The sequence below is a fragment of the Tetrao urogallus genome, assembly GCF_951394365.1.
Source record: "Tetrao urogallus genome assembly, chromosome: 2".
Lineage (NCBI taxonomy): Eukaryota > Metazoa > Chordata > Aves > Galliformes > Phasianidae > Tetrao > Tetrao urogallus.
This window is the reverse complement of record NC_136814.1, coordinates 62,013,408-62,028,250: the sequence shown is the minus strand read 5'-3', so window position 1 is coordinate 62,028,250 and position 14,843 is coordinate 62,013,408. Positions and strand designations below refer to the sequence as shown.

The window sequence follows — 14,843 nt, the reverse complement described above, 5'->3', positions numbered from 1 at the left end:
GATGGAAAGATGTGACAGCAAGGCCACTCTCCCCTTGTAACGGCTGCGGTGATTGCAACTCACGTGCACCCCGCATGTTCGCAGAGGGCAGATCAGAGCAGGCTGAAATGCTGTAACCTTTTGCCAAGATTGGTCAAGACTTTTTGCAGCTCTTCCCTCTCTCTAACGAGCCACTAACGGCATCAGCTCTCCCCAGGCATTCACTACGTTTATACCCCAGAAGGCAGCCGTGCCTTACCGTAAGTAGGCCCAGGCCTGAGCTCAGGGCACTGGGACTAACAAAAGGCAGTCCTCTACAGAAGCTAGAGCACAACTAGGGTCGGCAGAAATGCTGAACTTCATACCACAAAAACTACTCTCATTCACAAATTCCATTTCTCCATCACTGGGTGTTTGCAACTCTATGTTGAAGGCAAAGTAACAATTATTGGCATGTTATCAGAGTATCATAGGACTTGTCACAGGATTTCATTCAATCCCGTCAGTCAGATGAGAAAATACTCCAAGTTTCTGTCCAGACTCGTCCTTCCCTTTATACTCAGACTTAAGGAGAGAAGAACAGGAAGTACAGTCCTGCTCTAAAGTTGCAAACCAATCATTAGGACTCAAAGGGAAGAAGAATTTGTTTAAAAATAAACAAATAAAAGAAGTTAAAAAGGCAGAAATAAAAGTTATCCTTTCGGGAGGGATATTTAAAAGTGTGCCTTACTTAATTTGATGTTTCAGAAGAAAATATCATTGAAAAGTGTATAAACTGTAACTCTCCCATCCAACCAACCAATACAAACATAGCACTAATACCACTGCTTTCAGAGACGAATCTGGCATAAATCTTTCCAGCTGCCCTTCAAGGCATAAAAGTCCCCAGGAACGGGGAATATAGGAACAAATGAATTTTATATCTTCTTTAAATGAGCAAGAATATCACTTTCATTACCAACAGAAGAGCTCTGCAATGAAAATATCAAAGCCACTGTATTGTTGGATTTTACTTTAGATGGGTTGATTTGTCAGTTTTGTTTTGTTTTTCCTCAGAAATAGCCTGCCTGTTATATCCATGTTTTCATTATTATTACTCCAAAAACTTCCATTGATACCATGGGAGTTTCACTCTGAGCCTTTCACCACCACCTTTTTTGAACTTCAGACATAATTTATAGATACAGGTACATACAGATAACTTAAGACCAAATCCTACCTGCGCCGCTCCCAGGTATTTCTTTCTAAAGGGACTCAGCAACAGTGACAGGTTATCCAAGACACAGGGACAAACTTGGTGGTACCGTTTTCACAAATGACTTCACCTTAATTTTAAGTATCTTAGAATAGGCATACATTCCAGAATACTTTTAACTGATTATGCACTCATTTTAGTCCCTCACTAACAGCAAAACAGCCCAGCAGCTGCACTGTTCTCTTGTAATGAGCATTAGCGTGACCTGGCACAAAGTGATGGTTGCTAGCTCACCTAAAGCCAAGTGAATCAGCAGCTCACTTTCAGTTGGTACACGCATAATAGAAGAATAGCACACTGCTGCCCAGTCTTCTCAAGTCCCTGGATCTTTGCCTGATGCCCACCCACCCTTTTGCTTCCTGAGAGCCCATGGGAGGCTGCAACTTTTACAGTCTGTCTGCCCCTTTGGCAGCAAGGAGCTGCTAGTGGTGCATAATCCCTGTGTTGTTCCTTTGTGTAGACTGACACGGGGAAGACAACACACAGCCCTTCACGAAATGGCAGACAAGCTCATCCCATGCTGGATGACTGAGATTCTATTTATGAAGCTGGTCATAATCCAAAGGAAAATGACTCTTATCTCTTGACACAAACTGAAGACATTTAAATATGAAAAGAGAAAACTACAGCTACCTGTAAAATATCAGTTCAGGGGGTGTGGAGGGAATCTTGATTTCAATTCATCTGTAGTTCTGTCCTTTGGCTCAAACAAACTTCTTCGAAAACTCAGATCAGCACAAAGAACATGGGGTACAAATACAACGCAGCTCTGCATGCAAAAGCCTGGACTACCTTCAGAGACCAGCATTAATAATAAATAAACTGCTTAATATACAAATTGCTTCTATGTCTCTCTCAGAACGTTTGTAGGACATAATTGGCATTCACAACATTTTCTCATATTCACACTGGACTAGTTAACCAGGCACACACACTTAGACAGACACTCGTATGGGCATTTGCCTGGAAACAAGCCACATTTTCTTCAACCTGAGACCAACTCATCTGTTTCCATAAAATCCTTTCATCACTTATTCTAATATAAAAGCATCTTGAAAAACCTATGGTTGCCAGAGAATTGCCTCCTCCTTTCAACTCTGAAAAGTCTTAAATTAGCACAAATCTAAGAATCCTACATTACAAATGAAGATAAAGGTCCAGCACCTTCAGACACTCCAGGAACTGAAGAAAGCAGCCTCCTCCACTGCAGAAATCATGTTAGTAATTTAATAATGAGTCAAATGAAATCGATGCTCACCTTCAAAGGTTACCGAGAAATCACTGCCTTAGGTGAAAATGCTTCAGAAGATTTTTCTGAGAATCAGAACATGAAGCATAATACAATATGGGTCCTTCAGAAGCAAAAGTATCACTCATTTCACACCACAGTTAGAGGTACGCTGTTTTGTTTTGATGTTTTAAGAAGCTGGATACTAGTTTTTATATCCCTTTGTTTTAAAGGCACAATCTCTTGGGACCAAACGTGCAGAGTACTGATAGAGAGAGAAGTCAGTAGTACACAAAGTCCTAAAAACAATGCAAATACATTTCCGTAACTTGGAAGATAAAGCCAAAGAGCTCTTATACGACTAAAGCTCATGCGAAAATAGATAGACTCCAACTTCCTATGCAATCAAGTCTTTTTGGCATTGTTTTTTTTTCTTTCCTTTCTCTTTCTTCCCCTAGGAATCCAGAATGGATCTTTCTTACAGGTGGATTGCTATTTTTTAAACGACTCTTCTGAATTGCATTGAAGTTTGTTATGCTATTCTGACCCTCAGGAGGCAAATTAGCACTGACATATGGGGAGGCCAGGTAAAAGCACAGCCAACAACTGCACTTGACTTGGTCAAATGATGTCAGCCAGGTAGCCAAGGGGGAGTGAGAAACAAGGGGAACATGGATGTGGCTGCCTGCACAGGCAGAGGATGCTCCCTCCCTCCCACAACGGAGTTTTGCAACTTCTGAGGCCTCCTGACAGGAATCACGCTTGCTCCCATCTCTGTCAATAGTGGGACTTCCTAAAAACATTTAAACCCACAGAAAAGAAAATGAAGTTCCAGAGGATAATATCTGGGATTATTGAGCAAGGACTGAGCATAACTACACAATGCTGTACTACAAAAGCAAGCAATGTAGAAAGGCAGCCTATAATAGGGTCACAGCAGGAAGAAAACCGCTGCTGTCCAACTTTGACACTTCCAGAAGATGTAGAATCGGTTGGAGAGAATTGAAGGAATAAGGAAACCTACTAGAGGTCCAGAAAATATGACCTAGGAGGAAAAGCTTAGTTTTGTAATGATTAAACTAGGTAATCTCTGAACTGTCCAACCTGGAAACGCTGTAGAACATCTGCGACTGCAGGCTTTAAAGAACGGGTTACATGGGTCACGCTACAGTGTATCCCTATGGCCTGGAACAAGCATTAGTCAGGTCCTTCCTACTTCTCATTGGTGCCACAATTCAGGCTGCTATCTAATGAGGGATTGTTACTATTCCATTTCAGCAATATTACTCTTATTCACTCCTGAAAAGGTGAACTTTTAAAAGTGCTAAAATTCTTACTTAAGGTTTACTGGCCCAAGATACCTCAACCACCAAGTACCAAGGAGATCAGTGACATCAAAAGAAGATAAATTCATGTTTTTGAAGATATTATTGCAAGCAATTAATATTTTACACAGCGAGACACTCAAGAAGGCTCCCCGTAGCCTAATCCCTGCACAGGACTCCCACTGTATGCGTTTGCTCAGATCCAGGGTGACATAAAACTTCAGTGCTAGTTCATAAAAAATGGCACAAATGGGTCCTTCAATTGGATATGCTAGTGCTGCAGATGCTTACAGAGCATCCAAAAATTAAGAAATCACAGCCCTGCACTAGCAGTAACATGAACGCTATCAGCCCACCCAGTCTGACGTCAACAAGTGAAGACGAGTCCATTTGACAGGAGGCAAAGAAAATCTAATACAGATGTCCTAATGAAAACAGTAAAGTGTAATTTCAACTCTGGATGGAAAGCTAATCATTTAGCAACTGATTAGAGACTGTGACTGTTACTATGCTCCGAGGAACTACAGCTATTCACTAAAATGATACTTTTATACCTGTATTTCCATAAAAAGCAGTTCAAATGCCCTTAAGCTGCCCGGACGAGAACATTGCATGCAAAGTGCTATTTTCAGCAGTTTATGTCATATATTCAGATACTTGGCATTTATTCACATACCGAAGTACGTGCAATCCCTGCCAAACAGGGCCAATACCACAGTAGAGACATCCACAGTGGCTTGCCAGTCGCAGGAGAAGTTCATAGTTATACCAAAATGCTGTAATTTCATTTTGTTAATGAACTGAACAGAATACACAACAGGCGAACAGTGCTGAGAATTACAATGTGATGCTGTAATTTTCTGAACTAATGCATATACTGTTGGCTCCCTCTGGTGCCAAATACAATATAGTGTTACACATTAAGCTGCAGAAGAGAGGCAATGACATAATCCAATTCCAGTAACGAGTGTTACAACAGCAGATTTCCTCTTACAAACAAAACTGTTAAGACCCTTTGCCCTTATTCACACTCTGCACCAACAGATTTAAAGTGGAAAAAGCATGATGCACACCTTTAGTAAGAGCCACTGTATACCTCTGTACACACATGCCAGGCTCCCTTCCTCATGCCACACTTCCCCTTTATAAAAGTGGTTTCTCCCCAATTCTTTAAGAGTAGACTTAAAAATGGATTTCAAGCTTTGATTTGTTAAATTCACAATGATACCTACAGCAGCTTTAAAAGCAAAATTAAACCACTTTTATACCCACACATTTATGCTGTGTTCATTTATATTTGTTCAGATGTACAAATTCAAATAATTTTAACTCATCTACCAGTAAATCTGATGTTCAACAGTGTACAGAATAAACATCAAGCCATTTATTCTAGTTACAAATGCTGTTTTTTTCCTAACATTCTACTAATGTCTTTGAATTCCAGTGACACACAAGCTATCCAAGTGTGGTGATTCACACAGCAAGTGTTAATTCTTGAGTTATTTCAAACAAGATCTTGTTTGCAGCTTTTCCAAACTGTTAGATTTCTGTTGCAAAACAAGGAAGTTGAATACTCTTATCCGGATGGGTTGGATTTTTGTTGCCCTTTAACTACTGTGGGATAAGAAGGGAAGCAGGCAGTAGGTTTCTGTTTCCTCTCTGCTGCCTTTACAACAAGGTAGAGCACTTCAAGATCACCACTCTGTATGCAGCCTTTACTTCCAGCACATCAACAGATTTAAGCACTTAAGTTGTGGCGTTCAACTCCTCTACCTCCTGCTGCAATTCACAGCAGAAGAGCGTATGTTAACCTCAAATAAACTGGACAGCAACCAGTGAAAGGGCAGCTAGTGACCAGAGCAAGATAAGGGTGTTCTAGGGGTGTTTCTTTTCATTCTGCTGCTTCTTGTACCTCTCAACTGCAAACAGCTATGCCCAGAGCACCAGTTCAGAGCCCCACCTCCAGCATCCTCTGGCCAACTGCTACACCACTCTTCCAATTTCCAAATGTCATGGGGACGACTTGACCCTCCCCAGTTCCCCATTAATTAAACAAGTCTTGCTGATATCCCTCTTTTACCAGGCTATAAATTCAACATTAGCCATGGTTGGGTTTTTTTTGTTGTTGTTGTTTGTTTGTTTTAAGACAACCACGCTTTCTAAAGCTCTGCAAGAACCAAAGGCATGAAACACTTTTCCAGCCAACACCTAGTATCAAGTCCTCCCATCAACAAAAGAATTCCTCCTCCACAACATAAAGGCATAACTTCTACAATTTAAATCCCATTATCTTGAATTCTAATTAACAAAACTTAGTAAAACTAAGTACATTTATTTTATGTATTTTAGGCCAGTATTCAGAATTTTCATTAACTTAGGAAAAAAAAAGTTTCAGATAAGACCAAGGAGAACAGGGGTCAAAAATCCTAGGTTTAGTCCCAGACATTATATTGGATCTCAGCGTAATGTCTTTTAAAATATGGATTTATACTTGACTTATACTTAAGAATTATGAATGTTCCATCTAATAATGAATAGAACACTAGCACTTTATAATGGTGTTCTGTTTCTAGAATTTTGGACTGCAACTATGTACTAGTTCCTCCATGAAAGAAACCATCAGTGAAAAGAAAAAAAAAAACAATATAAGGAGATGCAAAAGATTTTATAAGTATGCAACATTTCGTACTGATTTTAAATAATACAACTCAACTATTTGAAGTAACTTTGTTTTCAAATCATAAATCTTGAGGCAATGTTTTTGCCCAAATGCAGGCGTAATGTTTAGAAACTGCCCCTTCTGTGCTTTATGATTATATTGCAATTCACACTGTATTTAACTGCAACACTGTCTATTTAAAGCAAATGACTGTAAAATCACAAAGTGGTCTTTGTTCATGTCAGTAGCTTTCAGAGTGTATTTTGTCTTTTCAGATGAATGAGAAGGGATCACCTCAACTGACTTGTCTCATAAATCCAGAAAGAGCTGTATTCACTATCTCAAATTCATACAAAAGCATGCTTTCTACAAAAAAAGATCACACACATTGCCATGGGATGTCAAGAAATTGCTTTTCTCCCTCAGGCTGGACGATACCAGGCAACTAGTTGCAAACTGTCACTTCAGTAAAATGAAACTTCACCTTGACTTTAAACCCATTTTCACTGTGAGAAGAGCAATGTGAACTGAAGGCTTACCCGCCGTTGTGTAACAAGCCTTCTTGTAGAGCGTAGGTGCTCAGTAGAGGCAACAAAAGACAGCCCCTGGCCATCACGCATTATGTTGTTTACAAATGTCAGTGATAGCTTGGGCATTGAAAAGAGGGCTGCAGGTTATACAGCACTACTATTGATATAACAGGCCTGGAAAAGCTGCTTTACTTTAGACAGCTCCCAAACAGCTGATCAAAAGACTCTGATAAAGGATATCCTTTATCCTCTGATAGAGGAGATCTATGCAACAGCAACAGATTCTTCCACCTCAACTGCCTATCCCCTTGGAAGGTCTGCATTAAGGCAGGATGTTGACCACATGCACCAGCCACTTCCTACTTTGGGGACCATGTTCCACTGCAGGGGCAAGAAAATGCATGCTATCAGGTGTCTAAGCTGATCTAGGAAAAATGATGCTGGCCAGCAGAAGTGATGGTCAGATTGCTAGGGGGCAAAAACATCTTAATTCATCACAATTCCCTTCTCTGTTTCAAGAGGGGAAGGAATAGATAGTGCACAAGTATAATTCTGCTGCCAAAGTTGTCCATCTCCATCCAATTAAGGGAGAAGAACTACCAGATTAAATAAAATAACATTAATCACAGATGCCTGACATTCCTGTTATTAGCACACACCTGCTTTACACAGTTCTCTCCAGGCTGAGAAGCAAAATATCAATAAGAGGCCAAAACTATTTCAAGATAAGAACAACCACTCCTTTCAGTCATGAGTCAAGAGTTTATTATTAAAACACAGACTAAGCCAAATGATAATTATGTCAAATATAAAAATACCCTTCTTAAATGTCCTACATCCAAACTCTGCAGCTCCTGATGACATTTGATAATTTAGTGCAAGCTTCATTAAGCTCAGGCCCTTTATTAGAAGCACATTTTGCTCATTAAGGCTTAATACCATCTAAACATCTAGAACTCCAGAAATTGTATCATCTGTATAAGAAACTTACAGTAGCAACTTGCTGCCATGTTCTATTTTATGTTTCTATTTTATGTTATCTATTGATAACAATTTCAACTTGAAACTATGTATCTCTTGATAAGTAGATAATAATTTTAATATTTTATTATTTGAACAATTTGTTTGAGCAATTAAATAGGATTTTGCTAATAAACGTTTCTTCAAAGACCAATTTCTCAAAGCTTTAATTGTCAGCTGGCTTCAGATATACTGCCTTTCTTTCTTTTCTCACAACAAATAAAATCAGTACAAAGCAGATTACCAGCTCTCAGCTTGCATCAATCCCAAGACCCTACATACAAGCAGAAATATATCCAATATGAACATGAATACTTAAATGAAACTAGACTGGGCAAGCTGACAGCAGAACTAGCTATTGGTCCTGCTCTCCCTTTTCCATTGCAAAAGCCTCAAACCCCTGAGTAAATTCCCAAATTTGTAGAAGACTTTTAGTAAGCAGCCTGTCTTCTCTCCTGGCAAGGTCTAAGTCCCACATATTTTGTCTCTAAGTATGTGCTGGATTGAAAGCTGACAGTTCTACTTTTCCAGTTTCTACATCACAGCTTTTATGTCATCTACTCTAACAAATGCAGCAAGAGCAGCTTACTCACCGATCGATCACAATCTCTTTCTGTCTTAGCAGCCCCTCTTTAATTTTCATTAGAGATTCCCAGTTGCTGAAGTCCTGATATGTGGTAGCTGGGTAACTCTGACGAGATGTTCCAGTCGGAACCTGCATAAAATATTTCTATAATTAGCCTCAAAAACAGTAAAGGTAGATTATTTCCTAGATACCAGGGAATTTACTAAGTGGCTTGTTGTTTCAGAAATGTCATGCTGTTTTATGCTTTACTCAGATTTACTTCATTTAAAACAATACGATTTATACACACTTTTTTTAAACAGACTTTAGTCCAGCCTGAACGACTTAAAAATTGCTTTATAATGACTGATGACTTCATAGCCCTGAAACTAGTATGAGATGAAAAGCTCGTTTAGAACATTAAGACAAACATTTTGTTCCTATACCACTGCAATTGAGTACTGAAAATGAGATAGCTGAATGGCTGTAGATCTGCTTGATAACTGCAGATACCACCATTCATTTCACTTGTTAACTCCCACCTGTAACTTCAGCAAAGAGAAAAATAGCCTTGGAAATACAGAATATGGGAATACAATCCTGGTTAAACAGTAACTTCTTCCAAGAACAAAGTTTCAGAAGTAATAGATTACAGGCTTGCCACTGATATTCACAAAAGCCAGGCAGTTTGCTTCATTACAAAGTGATCTGAAGACAACAGGCAAGCTGAATAAGAGCCAACAACAACATGGTTTAGAACTAAATCACTAACCGGGACGATAAATAGGGAATATTTTTACACTCAGAATATAAAAAGCATTATGAGTGCTTGTGTCAGAAATCCACATAAGGGAAAGTTAGAATTTTAGCCTACAGATGGAGGCAACTCAGCATCAGCTGCCATGAGCCATCATCTCCTCTTCCAGTGTTTTTCTCATCACTAGAAAAATTACAGAATCACAGAATGGCTTGGGCTGGGGAACTTAAAGCCATCCAGTTCTAATCCCCTTCTGTGGGCAGGGCTCCCACCCACCAGCTCAGGCTGCCAAGAGCCCCATCCAACCCAGTCTTGAATTCCTCCAGGGATGGAACAGCCACAGCTTCCCTGGGTACTCTGTACCTGGGCTTCACCACCCCCTAGGAAAAAAAGACTTACGTTTTTATTATCAGGGAGCAACCTTGGACTATGGTGCCTTTAATTTTTCAGAACAAAGCAGGAGAAGAAAGTGAAAATACAGCTAAATTTGGTTTAAAAGTTAAAATACAGTTTTTAATGATATTTTTAATTTTTAATGCGAGTATTGCACATTTTTATTTGACTGCTCTAAGGATTTTAAACTTATGACTATAATTAATTATATTAAGACCAAAACACAGCATGAGATATTAAAATTAGGTCCACGATATTCAAGTAGAACACATTTCTGTTTAAAGCTAAACTGAATGTTGAGAAGTTACTGCCTAAACCCCAAAATTATGATGTGCTGACATCATGAATTCCTGACAGCTTCTTCTGTAAATTGAAAGAGTATGCTTTTCCCCATTCAGTCTAAGGATTGAACTGAATTAATGTGCTCACGGACAAAATGAACCTGAAAAGGCTGAAACACATCTTCCTTCATTTAATATGTAATTCAAAATTAGGTTTAAAAAGACAAAATCAACTAGTTCAAGATTATTTTAAGACTGTTACAAAAAAAATAAAAATAAAAAATTCCTATAATGCCCAATTATCTGCTTCTAGCAATAATACTTCCTTTGCTTAACAATCTGGAGAACTTCAACAGTATAATTTGTTATTAATAACTTCACACAACAAACACACACAACAATTTTACACATTAAACATCTAATGTCAATGACTAAAAAAAAAAAAAACAACCCAAAGAAGCATCCAACATCTAATTGAATTGTACCAGTCATTCTCAAACAAAGCAAAATAAATAAACACACATATCTGGAATGCAGCAATTAGATGGCTTACTGTCAGCTGTGTAACTAGCAGGATAGTATTTAGTATCACCATTTTAATGAAAAGGCCAGACTGACAGGAGTAACAGTGCCTCTTGTGGAAAAGTAAAATGTCAAATACTACCAAATTTTACCCTAAAATGGCTCAATGCTACATGACTATGACTACTATTTCTTCCCCTATGCTCGCTCATGACCACATCCCACAAACATTAAAAACCATCAAAACATCTTGAAACTCTCTCAAACACTGTGCCTAAAAAAGGTGCCTCATACACCTGCTTGCTGGAGCACACTCAGTGAAAATTTTGTTGGAATAAAACTTTTCACATATGTCATTTCCAATAAATCCAAACTTATGCTTGTTCAAGGAAGCTATGAAAGTGGTACTCGACTGGGAGGTAGGGAAAGAAAAAGCTGGATTAAGATTTCCCACCAATTTGTTAACCAAGTAATTATTCCGTCCCATAAGCACAACACGCGATTCATCTTTTCAGATCTATGAATGAAAAATTAATTTTGTCTGGGTTGCCAAAACTAGACCACATAACTTCAAAAGTAGTCATCAGTACTTACAGAATACCTTAGGATTGTCACATATTGTTCCGTATTACAGTTATTCTTGTGACTGCCTAAATTAATAGTCACCAGCACAAAACTATTCCAGTCAAAGTCTCTCTTAGTCACACGTGCCAGGTCATATAAAGTGGCAACAGCAGTTACTAACACTATACTTCGTGTCACACATTTTTTCCTTTGCTTCTTCCACTATAGCGTTAACCCTTTTTTTAATATGGCCACTTCAGTACCCTTGTGCTGCAGTCAAAAAAAAAAAAAAAAAAACACAAAGAAAAAGGAAAGAAAGAAAAGAAACAGTCCTAAACGAAGTTGGATTGGATCCTTGTTCAATTTTCTTCTCAGAACCAGAAATTCCATCTCTACCCACCCCCCTGTGCCTTCCCTACTCCTCTCCCCCCCAAAAAGCCAACCAACAACAAACCACCCACAACTGTTTGACATTAGAAACAGAAAGTATATGGCTTTATAAAGCCTAATCATTCCATTTACTGAGCAAGGCAAATTTTGTCTTTTAAAATCAAACTATAAAAATAAACCTTCATAAAAGCAACTAAAAGGGAATGGAGATGGAATGAGAATACAGACAACTATTTAAAAATTAAGCAATCTTAACTGAAAACATTTTGGAAGCCACCAGTGATTTCTCTAGCACAATTCTTCAAAGCAAGCCTGTTACTTAAATCTAGCACATTTGCAAACTCATGTTTAAGGCTAAAATTAAAAATAAAGCCTTCAACTTTGGTTTCAATAAATGACTATGTCAGAAGACAATGAAATATTACTGGTGCTGAAAAGCAAGGCAATGCATTTTACAATGTTAAGAACTGAGTAACATTTTCCCAATTAGACACTAGTGGTAAGTTGTTAAAAAAAATGTAATATATAATGCCTCCTTAGTTGACCGATCAAGATGTTTGCTGGAATACATCTAAATCTTATGGACTATATGCCTGCTGGATATACACATAAAAATCATAAAACATTATTTTACATTATCTCAACTGCCTGTGTTCTTCAAGTCATCACTCTGAAGAGACAAAAACAACAAAAGATCTTTCTGATATCACATTTCAGTAATTTAAAAAACGACAAAAAAAAACCCTGCTAAAAATACTTCTTAGCACTGCCCAGAATAACAAGACACTTCACTTATTTATGAGCATGTGGTGTTGACTACTGCAAACAACTTTCTAGATGCTTTGAATGGTGTGGGAGCACACAGGTGGTCCACTTACATTTGAGTAGTTCATCTCTTAAGGACATCTAGCCAAACAGAAAGAGCAAAACATGTTTTCAGTACTCACACACAGAATAGCAGAAGATCATTCCCAACTCCAAGTACTTAACTTGAATCCTCCACAAAACAAAAAAGCATACACACACAAAATAAACCTAACTCGAATCAGACAGCATTCTTTTCCATCTGGCCCCCAAAATCTAACTATTTTTGTCAACTGGCACCTCTTCTGAGTATATCAGCCTTGGACTAAGAACATCTGCTCCCTCAAAGCAGTGGTGTCCAAAGGTTCTTGCTTGTTTTTTTGAGAAGGGCTTAGCCTTCATTTTCATGACTTGGCAAGCCTTCAAGTCATGCTGAGACACAGTCAGTTGCTGGGAAATAAAATTTTGAAATCTTTGCTGTACTAGCCTATATGTAAATATTTATTGCTGGAATACACATTGTTGACTGATTCCATCATGTTTCTTAGCAGTGGGAAAATAACATTTCTCTGGACTTCAGGATAAACAGCATCTGGATCATTTAGGCCAATAATGACTGTGATTTTAACTGCAGTAATTAACATTATCTTCTCCGCAGTTTCTACCCAAAACTGTTTAGTGGTTCAGCTTATGAGCAGCATTCCACTCCACATCATAATACACCGTATTGCAGAGTTGTGGTGCAGTCCAAAAATCTCAAAATGACATATACTGCAAAAACAACTAAAAAAAAGCAGTAGGTTTTGAATTTTGAAGCAGTAATTCAATACTCCAACAGTATTTGTGCTATAACTGTAAAGATTTCACAAGAATAACCTCTTTTGGTCAACAGCTTGTTATCAATCTTATGTTGTGAAGTTTCACTGCCATTCATTGCTTGGAACAAAACCAAGGCTGTGTACCCACATAAACCCAATGCACAGAATCAGTGCAATCATGATGAACCACACCACAAGCAGCTCTCTTTGTAGGACTGACACAGAGGAAAGCACTGCAGATTCTCTCATGAGCTGCACCTCAGGGACACACCTCTCGCCCTCCCGTGGCAAGGGCACCAGCAAACCCACACATGCAGCAATTATCAAAGAGGTACCTCTTGCTCTCTCCTGCAACAGGAACAGGATCCCATCTGAGAGCCAGCACAGTGGTCACTGAAGAGCTCCGCAACAGGTCCTTGCCCATAGCAAGGAAATAAGGATTTACCCATCCCTTCCTCCCCAGATTTATTCTAAACGTCAGGCAGAGTGCTTTGGAATGCAACAGCTCCTTTAGTCAAGGCAGTCCTCCAAGACTGCCTTCCTCACAGCAAAGCAAGACAGGGCTAGGGATTTTCACACTGCACAAGTGATGTAAAGCCGAATTGGACCCTACTTTTAAATGACCTTAGAGCAAAGCAAGTAACCATTTCTGCAGAAAAATCCTGTGCCTTGCTCAAATGCACTAGAACAAGCAGCCACAAATCAGCATTAAAATATATTCCCAGATGGGTAAAAACATGAGCACAGATCAAATCAAGAAATCTTGGTTTGCAGCATCTGTGCTTTACCGCCACCTACTTACTGCTCTGCTCCATCTTTGCCATTTAGGGGAGACAGTGATTCTGCTTAGCCCAACATAATCAGGGAAGTTCTTGCACTAACACAAAAGCTGTACCATGTTTTGCTGTACTTTTACAAATCTGAAGCAGTCATGGGGGAGAGAGCGAGCATCAAATCAAGCCCTTGCACCCTCACTCCAGCACTGGTACTCGTGTTGCTCCTTGGGGAATTTTTAATGAGGAGGAGACAAAATCAAAATTAAAGCATATTTAATTGGTATGGTACTAAGAACACTGATGTATTATGGAAAGGTCAGCATTACACTAATAGGGAGCGGTGAAACATGAAATGAAAACAGTAACAAAAATCAACAAAGCTTGGAAAAAATTCGGAAGTAGACTTTATATAGACATATAAATTGCAAAGTAATTAACAAAAGATAGAGACAGACCAGCAGGGAGAATAAACTTGTCAGGAGTTGCCTGAAAACAAGCATAATGTAAGTCTGGACTGCCTACATAGGGTGTGTCAGGTCACAGAGAAAGGAGGAGAGGGAAGGAATACAATGGTGACTTTAAATAGCTCTGGCATAAACCCAGCTGGAAAAATACGTTCAGTTCTGGGCACCGTACTACCAGAAAGACACTAAAATAGTAGAACATGTTCAAGAGCAATCCTAATTATTAGGAAGCTTAGTAAAAAAATTTATGAATAAAGAACTGAATACTACAGACAAAGATTGAAGAGGCATAAAAGAAAACAGCAAATATTTCTTTTCCCAGGCTGAGAGTACATATTCAACCAGGATTTACAGAATGACATTTGGGATAGGAATATCACGAAAATAAAGAATAAACTAAAAAAATTGGGAAAAGCAACTAAAGCATTTAACAAGCAAAAGAATATTCAAGCTTTAAAAACTATGCTGAATAAATTTTAGAAAACATGAGGCAAGCCCATCCTTACTTAATAA

General features: G+C 38.7%; 1 protein-coding gene across 1 annotated transcript in view; it reads right to left on the bottom strand.

Moving 5' to 3' along the window:
• The window catches only part of CEP85L (centrosomal protein 85L), a gene marked incomplete at both ends in the record, with an annotated part of 110,612 nt that overhangs the window by 22,024 nt on the left and 73,745 nt on the right, over positions 1–14,843 (bottom strand). The window contains one exon of the mRNA XM_079550192.1: positions 8,590–8,711. Within this exon, the coding sequence (XP_079406318.1) occupies positions 8,590–8,711 (122 nt within the window). The remainder of the gene's footprint in view (positions 1–8,589; positions 8,712–14,843) is intronic.